Source organism: Cryptomeria japonica, chromosome 2 (genome assembly GCF_030272615.1).
Source record: "Cryptomeria japonica chromosome 2, Sugi_1.0, whole genome shotgun sequence".
NCBI lineage: Eukaryota > Viridiplantae > Streptophyta > Pinopsida > Cupressales > Cupressaceae > Cryptomeria > Cryptomeria japonica.
Window position 1 is genome coordinate 280,788,107 of NC_081406.1, and position 21,486 is coordinate 280,809,592.

Below are 21,486 nucleotides of genomic sequence, written 5' to 3' on the forward strand. Positions count from 1 at the left end.
GCCTCATCTTGGTGTTGGGCAGTTTCCTCAATTGAAACAATTTGGCTCTTCAACCGAAGGAAGAGGTCCCTAAAACAAGTCTCCATACTAAATAAGACCATAAGCACTCAACCATGACTCCATCTAGCCATTGGCTTGGCAGGGTGCTAGGCTGCCATCTTCTTTGGGGTCTCTACTCCTTGCCATCCCCTAGTAGTGAAGCACCTCACAAATTCTCCTTTGCACTATCTGCATAAACACCAATATGCGTTGTGCTTCACTAGATACCTAGGGAGTGTGTCCAATGTCTAGTTTTTGGGAGATATCCCCCACCTCTTGCATCACAACGACCATGGATTTAAGATCCCGTGGGTACCTCTGCATTGTACCGATTAGATCATCCTCATTTAGTTTGCTAATCTCAATGAAGATACCTTAAGATCATTCTCATAGACTCCTTCGATGAATCAATCATGGGCAACTATTCGGTTGTGGATGGTGGTTGTGTAGGAATTGCTGATGGTTGCTGTGTAGGAGCTACAAGTGGTGGCTTTATAGGATTTGCCAATGGTAGCTATGGCATAGTCTTCGGTGGGGCACTCTCGACAACCATGACTGACTCCTCTTGTTGGTAAAATCCTGCGACCAAGAGCCCTGAAGATGAAGGGAAGGTTGGAGCCTCCATCAAGACCTTGAGCTGGTCCAACCATTGATCAATCTTATCTTGCTCTAGGGTAGTATCGCTTGGTAATGTAGTATCTTTGGGCAACCTAGCCTTAGTAGTTAGCAATATGGCTGGTTGTGCTGGCTGTGTGGCTAGCGGTATCGACATGGTTGGCAGTGCTACTGGTTGTGTGGTACTTGGCGATGTGGCAACTGGCACTACAACAATTGGCAATTGGCACTGTTAATGTTGTTGAGGCAATGGTATTGCCTCCTCAATTTCATCCTTAGGCAAAGATTGAGCATTGGCAGCTAGGCATGCCTTCTTTGTGGGTGTCGTTATTGATGTAGACGATGACAATTCTATTGGCTCATAATCTTCTATGCCATCTCCGCCATTGCTAGACACCACCTGTTTTCGTTTCTTTTTTCTTAGCGGTTGCACTGTTTCATCTCTTGGTGCTAGTGCTTGCATGTCCAATGTCATCTAGTAGAATGCTGTAGGCCAAGAAGGGTCAATTTGAGATATTGGTTGGAATTTTCGCCACTTATTGGTAGAAACCTGTCGATGCAGGGCGTCTAAGAATAATGTAATGGTGTGTTGCATCATGTAGAATGCCTTTGTTCTCCTAATTTTTGAACTTGCACAAATTGGGACGACCCCACAAATTTTTGCCTGAAATTTGAGATTTTAAGGCTCTAGACATGTTTTCCAAGGCCTTTTTACATCACCTAGAAATATTGATGAATCCAAGTCCTTCACCTTTGTTTTTGTCAATTTTCATTGTCTTAAAGTTGGGTTTTTCTTCAATTTTGGGTTTCAGAGCAGTCACTGCAAGTAGGAGGTTTTAATACAAAATTACAAGATTTTAAGGCTCTAAGGCACGCTTTTCAAGGTGAAAAGTCTACATTTTTTGACAGTAAATCAATCACGAGTTTATCTTCCATTTCTGAGAAGATTTTGGTTACTTTTGGCCTTCGTTTTGGCCATTTTCTGTGCAATTTCGGGTTTTAGAGTAGTCATTGCAAGTTGGGGAACTTTTAGATGTCATTGCAAGTAAACTCATTACAAGTAAATGCTTCTGAGACCCGATTATGAGTGGGTTCATTGTTTAAAATGTCAAGTTACAAGTCAAGTGGGGGTCTTTTTGAGGTGATTGCAAGTAATTGAAATTACAAGTCTTTCAACTTGTATTTGTCTCCAAAAAACCCGAAATTGCCTTAAGTAAAAAAGTAACTTGTAAAGTGTCCTTCAAAACCCAAAATTGGCCTTTAAGTCATTTTTTCAAACTTGTAAAGTAATTTTAAAAGCTCCCATTACAAGTTATTTTCAAAAAGCAACTTGTAATGAATAAAAAATAACCTGATTTGCTTCAAGTAAAGCATTACAAGACATTTTCAACTTGTAATGGGTCATGAAAAACCCAAAATGCTTGCAATGAGGAATTACAAGTTATTTTAAACTTGTAATGAGTCTCCCCAAACCCAAAATTAGTTTTGCAAGTGTTTTTGTGGATTTTTAACTTGCTCTTGCTCATATGTACCTCGATTGGAGAGATTTTTGGCATGAAGAACACTTGGCAATGTTTGCAACTTTATTGAATTCCCCATTTTTGCTCTACCATTGCCACGTTTTTGCAGATTTGAGTTTGATTTTAAAACCCTTCCCTCCATGGTCGGATCTCCACAAGGTGGCTGCAAGTTTCTTTCATTCATAAGCAAGTTTTAAATGTTCCCTCATTGCAAATAAAGAACACTTGCAGTCAGATCTTCAAGACCCGATTACAAGTGGCTGTGTAAAAGTTTTTCCCTATACTTGCACTTGCAGTCAGCCTTCCAAAACCCGAAATTGGTTCAAAATGCACTCAAAAACACTTGAAAATGAGTCTCTAGGAACCAATTACAAGTGCAAACTTGTATTTTTTCATTATACATTTGAAATAGCATGTCCATTCTCCACAATTGCAAGTCAATGCTCTTGTTTTTGTACACGTAATGCAGTCCTTAAAACCCAAAATTCACTTATGAGCCCTTTTTTGCATCAATTTATCCCTTCCCTTGTCAGTCTTGTTTGCACACACGATCTATCAAACCAACAAATCAAGGCATGGGCATTGTTTTATAACAATTTCATCTTGAATAAGGTGTTATGGGTTCTTCATCAGTGAACAAAAGAAGAGATACAACAGTAATTCATGGGGCAGCCCAAGGGTCAATAATCCTCATGAAGTCATCTAGTGACAAAGTGAATCAAGCATGGAAAAAGAACACAACGAAGAGAAGAATTTTCTTCCTGAAGAAATGGTACTAACCCAAGCCTGTGATAAGGTTGAAGTTTGTTGGCCAAGGACACAAAGATCTTTAAGGATGCAAATTTTCGTTTTGGTTCGAGATGTCTTCACTATTCCTGAATACTTCAAGTTCTAAATCCTGAAAAAGCACGAAGATCATCACAGACAAAGGATGATGTAGTTAGGGTCGTGTCTTCAGACACATAGAATAGTTTCAATTATGCATTTGTAATTTTGTTTTGACAAGTTACATGTAAAAACAAGTTTTGTAATTGAAGTGTCACTTTTACTTGCATTTTTGTAAAATGTAATTACATGTAAAGCAACTATAAGTTGAGTTAAATTAGGACTGTAGTTGGAATAAGTCATGGTGGTTGAGAGAATTTCTCAAGTTAGCTGGGATCCTTCCACCTTTTTCTCAAGGCTCCTCTCCTATAAATACTCGAGGGTTCCCTTTGTAATGGATATCTTTTGGCAATGCAACAAAATTCTGCCAGTTTGGATGTGCACTCTAAGACTTTGAGCTTAGATGTAAATCAAATTGCTTTCAATAAAAGAGGCAAGTTGTCTTGAGACTTTGTGCCAATTCAAGTTGTTATGTGACGACATTTTTTGGAATTGATTGTGATTTTTGTTTAATTATTCAAGAGGGATTTAAATTCAATCTTGCAGACTTTGAGCTGCTAATTGTATTTAGAGTTATAGGTTTGGTTTTCAGACTTGGTCTTGTAGACTTTGAGCTGCTTATCATGTTTGAAGCTAGTGTAGAAAGCTCAAGTAAGGAGATAACTTGTAGACTTTGTGCTGCTTTTATTTTTAAGACTTGTGCATGTAAGGTGAAGTGCATCATATAGACAAACTTTGAGCTGCTGTGTGTTGTACACTTATTATTTTGAGAAGGTTGATGGGATAGCAGGGGTGCTGAAGACTTTGTGCTTTCATTTCTATTTTCCCATCCTAGGGAAGTGACGAAAGTTTTTGTGCTTTCATGGAAACTTTGCTTCCCTTTACGTTCTAAAAATCCTACAAAAAGTTTCATTTCTGTATTTACTGTTGTTGCTGTAACTTCTTTTTTAAAATAAGAGAAAGAATATCATCTGTTCGAAAGAAAGAGAATAAGATGTTATCCCACCCAAATTAGATTAGTGTTAATAGTACTAGAGGGGGAGCTTTCCCTAAATTAGGAGAGTTTTATACTCACACACTGTGGCTGAAACCACAATTTTGCACATCCTTCCGGGTGTACAAAATTTTCAACCAACAACCTTATGTGTCTGTGATAAAAAGTCTCGCATCTTTTCTAACAATAGGCATCCCTAGTTATACACTTTGCCAATACCTAGCCCAATTATGAAATTTATCATCCATATGGCTACGTCTGATGCTTGACTGGCACTATTGAGCTTGCATTTCACTAGGTCTAGAATACTTGCCATTTTGTAGTTGCCAAGAAACTCTTCTTTAACCTCAGATTGCTTGCACTCCATATGGTATTCGATTCCTGTTGTGTTAAGTCTGTCCTTCAAAGTCTTCTAATGGATGCCTCCTTGTGTTGAGGGGTGATTTTACCAGTTGGCTTGCCTATTGATACTCCTGTGGAAGGTATACCAAACCCTTGTAAAATCTCCTTGCCAAAATGTTATTGTCACCTTGCATCCCTTGTAGTCATCTATGGATTTGTGCACTTGGTTGGTGTAGTTAGCGAGCATAGCTATTAAGTATGGCTCAAACTCCTTAGAATTGAAAAAAGTGAGTTGCATAGCTTTGTCCACCTTCGCATGTTGTAGAGCTATTTTCAAAATGTGAGTGTAGGGGTTATTTTTGCACAATATCTTGTATTCATTTCAAGTTAAATTTTCCCAAGACATTGTATCAATAGAGGTTCTGTCATCTTTTCCTTTACTTGCCTTTGTTGATGCAATGTGGGGCCTGTACTGGTGTGTTGTTCTCTTCCCCTTACTATTGCAGACATCCATGACTAAAAAAATTACTTGTAGAAAATATAGTGTTGGGAACGTATAATGAACTTTAAATATACAAAAACGGTTGTGATAACCGTCTGATAAAGAATTGTAGGATGATGTTGTTGAACGATGAAGTAGCTGCTATGCAAATTGCCAGGTTGTACTATGAAGTGTAGGCCGCTAGAATATCCAAGAATGCTAGGAACTGCCATACAAAAGACTCTGTGTAAAATTTCCAAAGTGGAGGTCGTACTGTATGAAATAAATTTGTCAAATTGAGTTGCCAAGAATGCAGTCTATCCCAAGGAGGCAGTCGTATGTTGGAGAGGGACAACTGTATGATGCAATTCTAATTTGTCCTAGGCCATATGGTAGAATATGCAGGCTGTATGTTGTGCATAGGAAACTGTGTACTCAAAAGGTTTGCAAAGGCCGTACGATGAGGACTTGCACTAGCCATACTATACAAATGGAAATAGACTGAGGCTTTACCTTGAAGCAAAATGATTTTCCAAACCATATGGTGTAGGAAAGCACAAGCCACCATACAGTGAACACACTTAGAGGACGCTGTATGTGGAGAATATGATGTCGTGCGTTGAGAATAGAGGGTCGTACAATAGAATTAGGAAGCTGTATGGTGGGAAATAGAAAACCAAGAAACTATACAATGATAATTTTCAAGCTTTGCCACGCTCTATGAAATGCTTTTGAAGGCCATACACTTGATTGAAATGGAAGTTGTACCTTGAAAATGTGCTAAGGCAGTATGGTTGGAGATAAATGTTGTATTGTTGCTAGAGGTGAAAAGGGTTGTATGATGTGGTTGAATGGAGGGCATTGTGCAAGGGTTTGTATGCTGCAAATTCTGCACAATAAATAAATTCGGTGAGGACTCTTTTTCCGTGGTAATATGCTTTTTTATAATTCCCCTTGTCTGCATTTGCGTACTTATCAACATCATAGTCACACGTTCAGCTGGCTCATATTTTCTTAGAGCTATTCATTGTTTTGGGAAGTGCAAGGATGTAGAATTCCAATTTCATATTTCGAGAGATGCCATGGAGGAGGTTGGGGCCTCCAATGTTGTGTAGGTGGTCATTGCTTCGACACATGTATGCAAATTAGTTGGCATGATAGTGGAGGGTGCTTACAAGCACATCTTTTGGACCCCTTGTTGTGTTTATGTGTTGAACAACGTATTCAAAGACATAGGGAAGATAGATTGGGTGCAGTGGGCGGTGATAGAAGTTAGAGATATTCAAATGTTTATTTGCGACTATTACACCTCACTTGCTCTCTTTAGGACATTTTCAAAGAAGGAATTCCTCAAACTTGTGGAGACAAGTTATGCCTATTATTTTATTTTGTTAGAGAGGATGCTTGAGGTCCAGGAGGCTCTATAGTTGATGATGGTTAATTTAGAGTGGAGTAGATGGTCTATTGCAAACATTGCGGAAGGAAAAAAGTATTAAACAAAAGTTATTAATGATGATTGGTGGTCCAATGTGAGGTAAAAATTGTTATAACAACTTGCTGATTTTCATTTTATTAATAAAAATTAAATTTATAATTTGATTGTTGATTTTAGAGGCATTTCCAAAACATTCCCATATTTCAAATCTCCTTGGGGATGACCAATGGACATCCCCTGTTGTCTCTTTGTCCCTTGCCATCCTGCTGTCCTCGAAAAACCATTGGGGACAAGAATGCGTCCCTTTGGAACACTGCTCTATTCATATCCAGCTACCAGCTATGAGTCATTTTTGTATAATTTTTTGATGCTGTTGGTATTCAATGACTTAAAAATGAAAACACATGGAAGCTAGGGGTTTGACTCATTTGAGATTTTTGTTCTTTATGTAAAAAAGTTAAAGGTAGTTTTTTAGGTCATCAATAACCAAGACATCAATTTGTTGCATGAGACCCCCTTTGGAAATCCAATAATCGTATTTATTGTTTAAGGGGATATACAACCCTGTCAACCTCCACATTTGAAGCAGTGCCTTGTCAATGGAGTGCATGTGCCTTCATCATTAGGCCCAGTCAAACTATACATGGGTGGTTTGCCCATTTGTAGAACTACTGCTCCTGTCTCTTCTTGTTCTCAGTGATTTTCAGTAGTCCATAAAAATTGAACATTTAGAATTGGGAAACATGTTTCTATGTGCAAGTAGGCTTCTGTCAGAAGTGAAACTCTCCAGGAATATGATGCGTATGCTTATTGTGAAGGAATTTGTGGTGTATGCCATTTTCAGAAAACGTTCCTTAGAATACTTGGTGCAAAATGCTATAAATAATCATTTTTTTATCATAGATATGGATTTGATAGGTTTAAATGTAAAATGGTTTCTTTAAATGCTTATTATTTTATTTTTGTTTAACCATAGTTTAATCTCTTAACAGTAGACTTTGGACAGAGGCATTCAATGATTTGTAGCTCTCTACCATCCAAGCAAGAGTTAAATGTGTGGACTTCTTTCCAGTTGCAGCCTTCTGAACAAGAGGCAAAAGCTGTGTTATCATTAGAGGTACTGTTCTGTAAAAGTTCATCAATATTATGGTTTGTGACATCTGGTTTTCATATCAGATTTCTTTTTCTTGCAGAAGTTACATGCATTTTCTTTTGGAAGAATTCATAGTGACTATATTGGAACTCAAAGTGAGAACTATCTACCTCATCAGACTCAAGCTGAAAATGGTTTTACTGTTACAGATCTTCTGGTCACAGGAAATAACCTTCACAAGGTAACGCTGGCATAACAATGTGCGTTAGCTATCACTGCGTTCTATAATTGTGTGTTTTATCCTAATGTTGGAACATGGAAGCTGTGTTTGATGAACATTTAGCAAATTAACAGAGTTTAGATAGAAAAGATTTTATTGGAGCCGAAGGGATAACATTTTATGCTTTAAGGATGCTATATGAATATGTAATTTCTTGGGAAATTGTGGGGCCTTTTCTTCTTTGAGAAACATTGTCTTGCCTCTAAACTATATCTCTTACTTTTGTGGATCTTTTGTTTTGTAATTTTGTAGAGTTAGATGCCATATGTGAGTCTGACATTTATGTCCAATTTGGCTGTTGCAGTTATTTGGTTTTGGATTGAGGATAGATACTTGTTGTGACCTAATCACACATCACCCCATTCCAAATGGGGACCCACTAAATTTTTGTCCACTTGGTCTTTTGGTTGTGAGCTTCTAGGTAGTTTGGTGGCAATTTCCTCAATTCCCTTAAGTCCCCAAGTGTTTTGGTAAATTTTGGCTAAGTCTAGAAGCAATCATTGCCTATTTTTTAGGGTTTATATCCCTCAGATTTAGAAAAGAAGTTAGTGACCTTAAGCATAGTGAAATTTTGGCTAAGTGTAGAAAAGAGAATCCTTCAAAGGGTCTACTAGTGAAATTTAAGCATTTTTCAAAAACTTAATATTTTTAGTAAGTTTCACTGTGGCCCCAATTCGCCTCATTTTGAGTTTGGACAAACTTACTATTTTTAGCAGTGTCTATTTTAGTAAGTTTCATCGAGTCCCCGTTTGCCCTAATTTTGTGTTTGGAAGAATTTACTATTTTTAGTAAGTCTATTTTTAGAAGGCCTATCCTTGGCAACAGGCGAAGCATTGATTGCAGAAAGATCCTGAACATTTAGTTCTAAATCCGGAAAGCAAATGAGCAAGCAGGTGATCAAATTTTTGTTGATTTTATTGTAGTTGTGGTCGGAATCCACAGGCCGACTTTGATATCACAAAGGTTGTGATTATATTTATATTATTATTATGAGATAATATAATTATATTATGATGTGATAATATAATTAAATTATAATTATAATGTATCATTATTATATTATATGATAATACAATAATTATTATATTATAATAATGTAATAATTGGTGCCACTTGGAAGAGTGGCGACCCTTGGTGTATAGACATCTCTCACATATACATAATGAGATATGTGTGTGATCTCATTCAAATAAGGATATAACGATATAACAAAATAAACAGATCAATATAAATTAGAGTGCTCCGGGGAGACGAATATATCGTCTATGGTTGGGAGGGCAATAAGAGTTATTGCCCATGGTTAATTGAGCATACCAGAAAAATAACATGGTATTAGAGCAGATTCTTTCCTTTGACTGCTCTTTAGTGACAAGAAGGGTTCAAATACGAATTGATTATTACTAAGAAGCAATTCAAAATACATTTATGTAGTCAATGGCATGAAATCACAGTCAAAGGAATATTAAGAGAAGCGACTAAAACCATTACTGTTTCTCACGACACTGAAGAAGGTGACAGATTGCATGGTGGCAGCAGCTAGATCTATGAAATTGTGTGTCATGTCCCCATTCAAGACATAAGGACAGCAAAAAAACAGCGATATCAAAGAGAAATGGATGGAGGGTTTTCGGATTGAGACAGAGGATTCTTTAAGTTGCCTTAGTGGAACAAAGATATTGATGGCATGAGGAAAACAATCTTATATCAGGAGAAGCCCGTACTTCTGTGCAAATTGAAATATTATTACTCCGCATACTTCTAAGCAACATAATGATAGATTTGAGAACATTGTGAAGTGACACATCTCAGATCAGCTGCTGGTCATATCCCCATTCAGGGCGGAAGACAATATTCAACTGAATAGTCGATCCTACAGTCATATTCCTATAATCCACTCAGAGGGAGAATATTAATATCCATAAATCCAATGGGTGCCAAGGTTATGTGTGCTATCAAGGAAAGTCATATCGCTGACAAGACTGTAAACCACAGCCAGCCATTCCACGGGAATTATCGCTACTTAGCATCGATTGAAGACTTAGGAAATCCACCGAATAGTTAACAAAGTAAATGTGTCATATAAACAATTATCAAGAGCTATGATTAATCATCGATAATCAATGTTCATTCAAGTTCGAACTATCTAAACAATTATCTTAACAGCGGTTTGGAATAGTAATACTAAGCAGCGATTATGAAAACAGACTAGTTTATCATGAAGAGACATGCATTATGGAGACATATCTTTTAAAGGCACCCCTCCCCATCGTAGAAGATATATAATAAAGTGGGAACCCATTCATGGAGGAGGATTACAGAAAAAAAAAAAAAAAAAAGAAGTTGGAGAATTCGATATCAAGGAAGAAAGAGTAATTCTCAGAACTCAGGTGCAAGCACATAGACTCACGAACCGTAGATAACCTAAGTGTGTATGCAAGATCACAGTGTGCTTACAAATACTGCAGCTTGGGCATATTCCACGTAACTGAATATATATTTCTGAGACAATGATTCGCTGACCAAGAGATATAAGACATTACATACACATTTATATTCATTTTGCACATAATATTTATTTGATCCCAGATCTTATTTTCTGTAATAAATCAGTTTCATAATTGGACTATTCTGAAACAATCTTCTGCAATTTATCAATCCATCAACCTATCAGAAGGGAAATTTTATAGGGGACATCACATCGTGCTTCATGGAGTTGAAGACCATGTAATTTATATGGTGGCCGGCAATCTTCAGAAGACCACGTATTAACCATATAAGTCGATTAATAAGACAAAAGGTTTCGATTTGATATTATTATTCAAACCATGAATAAAAAATTTAAAAAAAAAAGGAGGTAAAGAATATCGTCTTCAGACATCACATGGATAGAGTATCGTCGGAAAGCTATTTAGTAAAGCGGTGACCATAAATAAATTTCTTGATTAAAGAATGTTATACAGCTATTAACAAAACTATCGAGAGCTATGACAGGCTGACATATCGAAGATAACATCCTTTTGGGTATGTTCCAAGACATATATAATTAAAGATAAAAGCATCCAAGTTGATATATCAACAACGATTCTGTATGTGGAGTGATTAATAAATCAAGCAAACAACAGTGACTTCATTAAAAGATGAAGAAGTGTGAATATGATTTCCCTGCGTTAAGATCCTAGTTGGCAGCGATTTGTTTTGAAGGCAACTTCATTTCATTTGGTTGAGATGATTTTATAAGGCATCAGATGCTTCCTCTTTGCATCAGAATCAATACAGAGATAAGTATTTCATGGTTGAATAATGTTCATGCAATTACATTAGAGAGTCATGTATGCTTCTAGCATTGGTATTTCCCTTCAGGATAGATTAGTTCTATGAACTATTTGTAATCTCTCTCTAAAATTCTTTCAGGATTGACCAAGAAGCATAAGAGATTGCATTCAAGGAAGGAAGAACTTGATAGCTGCTGCCATGAAATTGAGTTGGTGGCTGGAGATGTCTCTTCGAAGAGGAAAAATCAATAGTCAGAGGGAGCCTGGCATTTCAGCTTCAGAGGGAGCAGCTAAGAGGATGTGCTTCGGTTGACATCCAAGGATCTTGGTCATATTGGTTAAGAGGGAGTGGACCATGTCGAGATGGTTTCTCTAGTGATCAGTTAGAGGACTATGATTCATGGGATGGAGTCCCATGTATGTAGGCTTGAGGGCCTTTGTGCTGACTCCTACATTGTGATATTCCTGAATAGATGGATACTTGGTGAGCTTGGGACTTGCCAAGTGTGATGTAGACTCCAACCCTGTCATGTCCCCTCCTTGATCGTTATACATATCCTAAATGAGGCAAATATTACTTAATGATTGACAACGAATGATTATTTGAAACCTATTTATTTATTAAATAAATTATTTAATTAAAATATATTAATATTTATTCTTGAAATGTGATAAAGTCAATTATTAAAATGATGTTAATATATTAAATAATGTTAATATATTAAAAGAAGAAATGAATTATTAAATAATGTTAATATATTAAATAAAATTAACACATGAAATAAACTATTAGAAAATATTAATATATTCAAATATATTAAAAGATGGAAACATGAATTATTAAATGAACATATTTAATTGTTACATGAAATGTGGTTAATAAGTTACACCATGGGTACCCCCCCCCTCCCCCTTGCGGGAAGTGGTGGGACGGGAGACGCAGCCTGGGCTGCGACCACTGTCACACCCCTTCCCCGGAAGGGACCCCGTGGAGGGACACAACCATCCCCCTCCACGGGTATATAACAGAACAAACGCATGGCTAGTAAGGGGGGCACGACAGAAGTAATATGGGAAAAAGGGAAGGTAGACGGGAGGATAGGAAGCAACACTGCGGGCTACGAACTGCATTGCGGCTGCGGACTGTGACAGGTAAGTGGTGCTTACGGGTCACAGAGTATATATGTGTGTGGACGTGTGTGCCACACACACACATATATAGTAATGAATAATTTTAATATATGTTAATGAATAGTTTTGCATATATAGTAATGAATAATTTTAATATATGTTAATGAATAGTTTTGAATATATAGTAATGAATATTTTTAATATATGTTAATGAATAATACTGAATATATGTTAATGAATATTTTGAATATATGTTAATGAACATTTCTGAATATATATTGCCAAATACATGTTAAATTAGGAATATATAAATGTAGATTATGGAGTAAAAAATGATAAATGAATTGTAAAATATAATATGAATAATGTGACTATATGATGGAGGCTATAGGGAGGAAATTCCCTTAGCCTAATGGAGGGATTGTGATAATCCTTGGTAGGTAGTATATATTGAGTATCTATATGCATATATGTTATGGCTTGGGTGACAAGGGTTCATCCAAGAAGAGACGGATCTGGTCGGTCCTCTCTGGTAGACTTGGATGATGAGATGCATCATCCAAGGCAAGGAATTGATCATATATGATGATCTTTCTTGGTAGGCTTGGATGTAAGATGTTGCATCCAAGACAGGATTTGAATTATCCTTTGATTTCCTGGTATGGCTTGGAACCAAGATGGGTTCCAAGAAGGCGAGCTTCACAGCCGCCTAAGGACATGTCCCAGTACTGCACTCGTATCCTTTTTATAAGAATTGAGACTAGTTTAATTAAGTAATTGAAGTTTAATTGCAAATTAGATTAGTTATATATATATCTTTGTTGCATTCTAACAGTCTGTTTTGTAGGACAGTGATCCCTAACTAGTAGGGACATTACAGTGGTATCAGAGCATAATCCTGCCATCCTGTGGGACAAAATTACAACATTACTCTTTAATATGTGTGTACTTTCCAAATGAGAAACACCAAATTTATTCTGCATGTATGTTCCTTACCTAGTGGGTATTCATAGGTGTATAGCTCATGTCATAAAGGTTTCATATGCTTCGTGTTCTACGTACTGATGTACATGTTTCCTGCTTTAAAGTCTATTGGCATGAATGCATGTGTTTGCACTGAGTACCTTACTTGTATTTATGTGCTTCACATGTATACTTCATACTACATGTGTATGCATTTGAAAGCTTCTTGCCCTAAGTAAATAATTGACAAGGTAATTACAATAGTGTCGTATTAAATTGAATTCTTAACCTAATGATTTCAGTGTTTTGATTCTTCACCTTTCTCTAATGCTTGCAAAGATAGGGAGTGTGTGGGGGAAAGGCAGAATAAATCGGTCACATGGCGAAAATGTCCCAAGACAGGTAGCGAACCTTGAGGGAGCCGCATGTAGACTGTGTCATGCGCCCTTGGCACAATAAATCTACCATCTTGTAAGATAGAGGAGAATGAGGAAGAGGAGACTCGTGCAATCTATGAGGCTAAGCATACAACAGAGACTCCTTGCTTATATACTACGTATATTCATGTGTTTGCGTCATATCCGATACACTTCCAGCATGTATGCCTTCTGTCTTTATGTGTGCCTAATGACTGATGTGTCTGTAGCATGATCACGCCATGATTGCCTTTTCTTATACATATGTGGTACCTTATGTTTATTTGTGTACTGCTTCAAGCCCTACATGTCGTATGTACATACTTCATGCCTTGAATGAATTCTTGTGAATGATTCACCTATACTTCCATATATGATTCATACGTGTTTTTGAATATATATTCCATGCTTAAGTGTATTTATATGTTCTATATACATTCACTTCTTGACCTAAGTGAATGCCTATTTGAACTCCATGTTACTTAAGCAGATTCAAGTGTATACTCCATACTTTATATACTATATGTATTTCACATGTGTGCTGCACGCCTTAATTGTATCCATGTGTATTACATATTTTGCACACTGTGAATGTACTCATATCCATGTGTATTTCTGTATATGATGAATACAGGTATTGTGCATAAACTACATGCGTGTTTCATACCTTTACATATGTATACCTTGTGTTTTTTATTGGGAGATGATTTAGTTCGAGAAAATTGTTAGTTTCTTGAGGACAAGCAATTTCGGGAAGGATGGACTGTCATGTCCCCTCCTTTATCGTTATACATATCCTAAATGAGGCAAATATTACTTAATATAATGATTAACAACGAATGATTATTTGAAATCTATTTATTTATTAAATAAATTATTTAATTAAAATATATTAATATTTATTCTTGAAATGTGATAAAGTCAATTATTAAAATGATGTTAATATATTAAATAATGTCAATATATTAAAAGAAGAAATGAATTATTAAATAATATTAATATATTAAATAAAATTAACACATGAAATAAACTATTAGAAAATATTAATTTATTCAAATATATTAAAAGATGGAAATATGAATTATTAAATGAACATATTTAATTGTTACATGAAATGTGGTTAATAAGTTACACCACGGGTACCCCCCCTCCCCCCCGCAGGAAGTGGTGGGACGGGAGTCGCAGCCTGGGCTGTGACCACCGTCACACCCCTTCCCCGGAAGGGACCTCGTGGAGGGACACAACCATCCCCCTCCACGGGTATATAATAGAACAAACGCATGGCTAGTAAGGGGGCACGACATAAGTAATACGGGGAAAAGGGAAAGCAGACGGGAGGATAGGAAGCAACACTGTGGGCTACGAACTGCACTGTGGCTGCGGACTGTGACAGGTAAGTGGTGTTTACGGGTCACAGAGTATATATGTGTGTGGACGTGTGTGCCACACACACACACATATAGTAATGAATAATTTTAATATATGTTAATGAATAGTTCTGCATATATAGTAATGAATAATTTTAATATGTTAATGAATAGTTTTGAATATAGTCCAAGGGGTTGAGCTTAACTAGCTAAAACATTGGGTTCTCACTGTGGAGACCCAAGTTCAATTCCCATTAGGGACATCTGAAGTGGAATTCTAAGCTGTGACTCTTGGCCTTCCATAGGATGGGGAAGGTCTTGGGGTCAATCTAATGAAACTCTAAGTTGTGACTCTTGGCCTTCCATAGGATAGGAAGGTCTTGGGGTCAATCTAATCGAAACATAATAATAATAATAATAATTCAAAGATATGTAATGGGGATGGGGCCCCCTACTGTGTCCCCACTGGTTCATAGCTCCAGTCAAAAGCTATTCAGGCTTCGGCCAATTACCAATCAAAAAAAAAAAAAAAAAGTTTTGAATATATAGTAATGAATATTTTTAATATATGTTAATGAATAATTCTGAATATATGTTAATGAATATTTTGAATATATGTTAATGAACATTTCTGAATATATGTTACCAAATACATGTTAATGAACATTTCTGAATATATGTTACCAAATACATGTTAAATTAGGAATATGTAAATGTAGATTATGGAGTAAAAAATGATAAATGAATTGTAGAATGTAATATGAATAATGTGACTATATGATGGAGGCTATAGGGAGGAAATTCCCTTAGCCTAATGGAGGGATTATGATAATCCCTGGTAGGCAGTATATACTGAGTATCTATATGCATATATGTTATGGCTTGCGTGACAAGGGTTCATCCAAGAAGAGACGGATCTGGCCGGTCCTCTCTGGTAGACTTGGATGATGAGATGCATCATCCAAGGCAAGGAATTGATCATATATGATGATCTTCCTTGGTAGGCTTGGATGTAAGATGTTACATCCAAGACAGGAATCGAATTATCCTTCGATTTCCAGGTATGGCTTGGAATCAAGATGGGTTCCAAGAAGGCAAGCTTCAGGAATCGAATTATCTTTCGATTTCTTGGTATGGCTTGGAACCAAGATGGGTTCCAAGAAGGCGAGCTTCACAGCCACCTAAGGACATGTCCCAGTATTGCACGCGTATCCTTTTTATAAGAATTGAGACTAGTTTAGTTAAGTAATTGAAGTTTAATTGCAAATTAGATTAGTTATATATATATATCTTTGTTGCATTCTAACAATTTGTTTTGTAGGACAATGATCCCTAACTAGTAGGGACATTACAAACCCGATATTTCATAATAGGACAAAGCATGTGGAAATCCAATATCACTATATTAGAGATATGGGGCAAAGGAATGCTATTCAGTTGAGATACATTAGCACTGATGAGCAGATGATAGACATTCTCACCAAGCCTCTCTTCAGAATAAATTTTGTGTATTTTTGAGGTAAGCTTGGTATGATGGAGAATGAATCCCTATCTGAGATTGAGTCTAAGCATCATTGATTTAGTTATATGTTATACTAATGTATTCTTCTTTTCAAAAGATGTTTAAAGTGTAAACTCTTGATTAATGCATTTCTCTTTGAGGGAGACTTAAGGTGAAAGCCCTTATCTCCACCCTCTGATATGATTCATGGTGGATGTCATGTGTGTGACGCCAGGACAATACCACGTGAGAGAGTCCGTGGTGATTTCTCCCGTACTAGTGTGTTTACCCTCTGGATGATCCATGGTGAATATCAATGGGAGGTGACGATCTCACAATGATGAACACTTGTGCATCTTACCATCATTGTGAGGTGGCGATCTCACAATAATGGTTGATATCTTGTGAGGTGATATCTATGGATATGCCATAATGGTGGATATCATGTGAGGTGATATCTATGGATAAGCCATAATGGTGGATATTACATGAGGAGATAACTATGGTGGATATCACGTGAGGTGATATCCGTGGATAAGCCATAATGCTTGATATCACAGTGAGGTGATAGCTTTCCTTTCCACATATGGATGTAGCCATTGTGGACAATCATCACAATGAAGTGATGTAACTTATTAAAGGTTAAGAAGGATTCCTCCCTAGCTAAGAGGGAGTGGCTGTGTAATGAAAATCCTTTTGCAGGCTTGATGTGTGCTCAAGCATTCCTCAATTATGGAGACTCAAGGATTTGACTAAGGCATTGGAAAAAATCCTCCTTCCCCCTCCAAGTGCGCTTGGGTAGTTTGCAAGCATGGGAAGGATGAAATGTTACTAAGTATTTGAAAATCCTTCAGGTTATCTCATATGCACCGTAGCTAGAGAAGAATCATCCACCTAGAATGGAATCGGCGCCAAACATTCAAAAAGTCCTCCTTCCTATCTAGAATGCACCTAGTATAGAAGGAAACATGAAGAGCAAGTTTGAAATTGAATATTCTTCATTAATGGGGGGTAACTCAAGACATAATGGAAGTTCCTATTGTTTAGCCCAAGTATGAAGAGTGGGGTCCACCAAAACGACAAGTCATCTCCCCTTGACAATGGAAATATGAAATGTGTTTGGGAGAGAATTATTGCAGTTGCTAAATTTATCCGAGTGCCAACTTGGCAACTTGGTGGGCGAATTTCCTATTTAAATGAGGCATAAGATTTCATTCTTGACAACACATTTTGGAGAATTAAAGCAAGAGCAAGGAGAGTGAAATAGCTAAGGTGTGGTTTTTCTTGATCTAGGAATTCTAATCTTCGAAGGTCTTTATTTATTCCAAGTCAGAAATATGTAATGTGGAATTCTTCCCTTGGTGGATTTTAAGATTTCCTTAGCATGAATTTAATGTTAGTTATTTTATTTTGCAGGAAATTAAATGGTAGAGTCAAGCAAGGTGGTGAGCATTTCCAAGCAGACGTAGATAAAAAATGAACAAAAAGGATTCCTCCCCGAGTCAAATATCATTTGGAAGTGGAGGGAAGTTAGTGACACCAACTTGGGGACGTTCAAGTTGGAAGAATTCAGGAAAAGAGCATTTGGTCATGATGGACATCCTCCATCAGTTGTAGCCAAGAAGATAGTTAGAAGTGGAATTGTGATGGCAACCGGTTTCCCTCTTGCCATCTAGTGCCTGGAGTTGATCATCGAATGTGCAAACCACTACAACTCTGAGAGGAACAATTGTGGTTTTGGATGGCAAACTCTTGGCAAATCTCACAGCTGAGGCAATTGCTGAGGCCTTTGGAATCCCTACGTTTCAATCGATGGTGTTCAAGAGAAAGGAAAGGGCGGCCATGCTTTATGACTTCATAATAGATGGATGCCTTGGTATCATCAACATAAAATGGATGCAAATGCCAAAGCCTCATCATTCCAAAATGTCCAAGCAACTCACCAACATGGACTTTAAGCAAGAGTACAATGATTTCCTGCTGATGATGGGTCAGATCATGGGATGTCCACAGGCATTTATCTTTTAGCCATGTATGTTTTACTTCATTGAGGAAGTAATGGATGCAAGAAAGATGGTGGATTGGGCAAGGATAATTAGCAACAAGCTGGACAAACAATTGAAGAATTTGATGCATTCCTAGTCCTTCTACATGAGCTCATGCATTTTTTTTTTCAAGTCACTCTCATTCTCTTCATTAGAATATTATACATGAAATATAACATTTTTCTTATACTTTAAGTTATATTTCATGTAGCTATTGGCAGGATGTTTGAGAGTGGTTTCAAATTTTTAGGAGTTATAATGCAAGTTCTAGGTTTTAGAAGATCTTTTAAATTTTCAGACTTAGTCAAATTTCAGTAACCAGTAGGTTCCTATCAGCATAAGTCACATTTCAATATGTCTTTTTCCTTTCTTATACTTTAAGTTATATTTCATGTATATATTGGCAAGATGTTTAAGAGTGGTTTCAGATCTGTAGGAGTTATAATGCAAATTCTAGGTTTTAGAAGATCTTTTAATTTTCAGACAATCAAATTTCAGTAATCAATAGGCTCCTATTAGCATTCTCTTGCTCTCTCTACCTCACTCACTTTATTTGCCCGAAATTCTAGACCTATCTATCTTCCTATGACTCTTCCTCCATCTCCTCTCTCTACCACTCTTTATATCACTCTCTCCTCTCTCCCCCAAGATCTAGACCTATCTCTCTACCTCTCTCTCTCACCCTCAGACCCCTGCAAGGGATGCTATGCTCAAACTCATTTTGGCGAGGTGGAGGAGGCACATCGGACTCCTAGGACCAGACCCCTCTAGTTCTATCTCTCCCCTATTTTTCACTAGAGCTAAGAAGAGGAAGATGTAAAATGTTTTGATGTAGTATTTACTTTTAGTTTTAGAAAAACAATTTGCTATTTCATATTGTTTCAGTCTATCAGCCACCGACATTCCATAAGAGGATGCCATTTTGTACCCAATTTGCATTTAAATCAATCAAATATATCTAGACTCACCTTGTTTCTTTTGTGTTCTCATTTATTGACTCATTGGATGCATCTCCTCACTAAATTTTGCAAAAAAATTTCATTTCTAGTTAAATTTAAGCAATTTTTTAAGTTGCTGAGTACTAGCCGAGTTTTTCCCGAGTTTTTTTTAGGCCTTGGTGAGTAGTTCAACTATGCAAGATACAACTGGAGGATTACTAGGCTAACACCAAGGATGATTACAAGGTCAAGAAAAGAATGTTTTCTAGGTTGCCTCTGAGGATGATAAGGATATATGAAATCATCCAAGTGCCAGATTTGGTAGAAGAAGATGTGAACAATGCTCACCTTGATTATGAGAAGGTAAAGGATAAGCGAATCCAAGTACCTAATTGGTTAGAGCCAGAAATTGTTGATCTGGATATCCTAAGCCGTCCAGTTACAAAATTTACAAGACTTTGGGTTGAGCGTTACATTAGCAAGCTGAAGGCAAAGAATGCCCATCTGCCTTATAATTTGATGGGAGACTTGGAATCATAGGATGGAGCCATTGAAGGGTCATTAGGAGCTCAAGGCAGAGAAGAATTAATTCCACAGGGAAAGAGTGAATGAGGAAAAGAGAAAAGCATTGCTCGGGATTCACAACTGAAGAAAAGGCAGGAAGTCCAAAGAGAGGAGCCACAATAGAAGCAAAGGTTAGAAGAGGTGTAGTCGCCTGGTAACTCATCAAGTGTGCAAGAAATTGGCATCTTCACAAAGGAAGTAGCAGGTCTGAATGGGAGAAACCAGTCATAGGAAGAGGGCCAAGACACTACATAGGTAGAGGATATACTTAGTGTCAATGCTTCCGAAAGGCCTGCTCAGCATAGAAATGAGGAACAAGAACTTCCTTCGGATATAGAACAACATATCCAGGATTGCTTCAGAGTAACATCAATCGAAGACTTAAGACTCCTTGAGGAAGTAACTTAGGAACAAGAGCAGTTAGAAACACATGATCAGCTGTCGGCTGCTCCAGATTGGTTGAAAGAAAGAATGAGGAAGGATCCAGAGGAAGAAATTGATCCTACACTTGAAATTAAAGAATTTCTACTTCGGATAAACAAGCAGTGGAAAAGAAGGCGGCAAAGAAATTTTTTAAGGTCACTAGGAATGAATTTGGATCTAGGACTCTTCATGTGGCAATGCCAAGGGCTGACAATGCCAGAAGTGAAATAGTCCCAGAGGATTATGATGTAACAACAATTGATTTGGGACGTGCCACTAAGGAACAAGTGATAGAGGATTTTGATGATTCTTCTGAGGCACTGAAGGAACGAATGAAGGAGATGGAACAAAAATATAAGAAAGTGAAAAGTGAGAACAAAGCTCTATGTGGGCATGTGCAATGCTTAATGTATCCATTCAGGTAGGAAGAATAGACCTTTGTTCCTCCCACAACTCTTCCGAAGGAATCAGTTGATAAACTTGAAAAGAGAAAGTTGTCCAAGGCACTAAGAAATGGGCTGAGGACATTTTCACCGTAGCAAGTAAGTTCGTCGAGGACTTGGCTCAGATATATTGGAGAGTCCTAACTGTTCTTGGCAAACTAGAGAATATGGACGAGGCATAGGAAGACAAGCACATCTATCAGGATATGACTATTCCACGCCTAGAAGTATTGATGGAAGTCCCTAGGCAAGCGTTAGTAGATGATGAAGTCATTAGAGAAAATGAAGCATATGACTTCCCTCAGTGGTACTGTGTAGGAAATGTCGGGGAGGAATTCTTTGAAAGATGAAATGAGGAGTCAGCTCGATTGAGGACAGCAGTCAAGAAAATCTAGGAAGGAATCATTAATACTATTGAGATATTGTTTGCAAAGAGACTAACTAATGAGGAGCTGACAACGAATAATTTGAAAAGCAGGTTACATGATTTCTTCTTCGTGGAATCCTCCTCAAGGGATCATCTGGAGAATGTTTCCTTGTTCTCAAGCATCATGTGTAGGACTCTAGAGGCAATGTTGGGATGTGAGAAGACTTTTTGCAAGTGTGAAAAGGACATAGCCATTTTGGAGTATAAGTTTGAAACTGAGCCAAGTGTCTCCGTAGGTGAGCTTGAGGCCATCATGACTAGATTCATAGCATTTGCCGTCAAGGAGAGAGATAGTGGACACCCTATTTTGGG

General features: G+C 37.3%; 1 protein-coding gene across 6 annotated transcripts in view; it reads left to right on the plus strand.

The window, feature by feature from the left end:
- Positions 1-21,486, plus strand: part of LOC131030498 (uncharacterized) — a 227,606-nt gene that overhangs the window by 76,503 nt on the left and 129,617 nt on the right. For 4 of the 6 annotated variants that reach the window (XR_009102912.2, XM_057961350.2, XM_057961349.2 and 1 more), the window contains exons 5-6: positions 7,304-7,428; positions 7,505-7,645. Coding sequence is in view for 5 of the 6 variants with exons in the window: in XM_057961350.2 (XP_057817333.2) it covers positions 7,304-7,428; positions 7,505-7,645 (266 nt within the window). In the remaining variant the exon portion in view is untranslated. The remainder of the gene's footprint in view (positions 1-7,303; positions 7,429-7,504; positions 7,646-21,486) is intronic. The other 2 variants (XM_057961347.2, XM_057961348.2) reach the window with 2 other exon arrangements.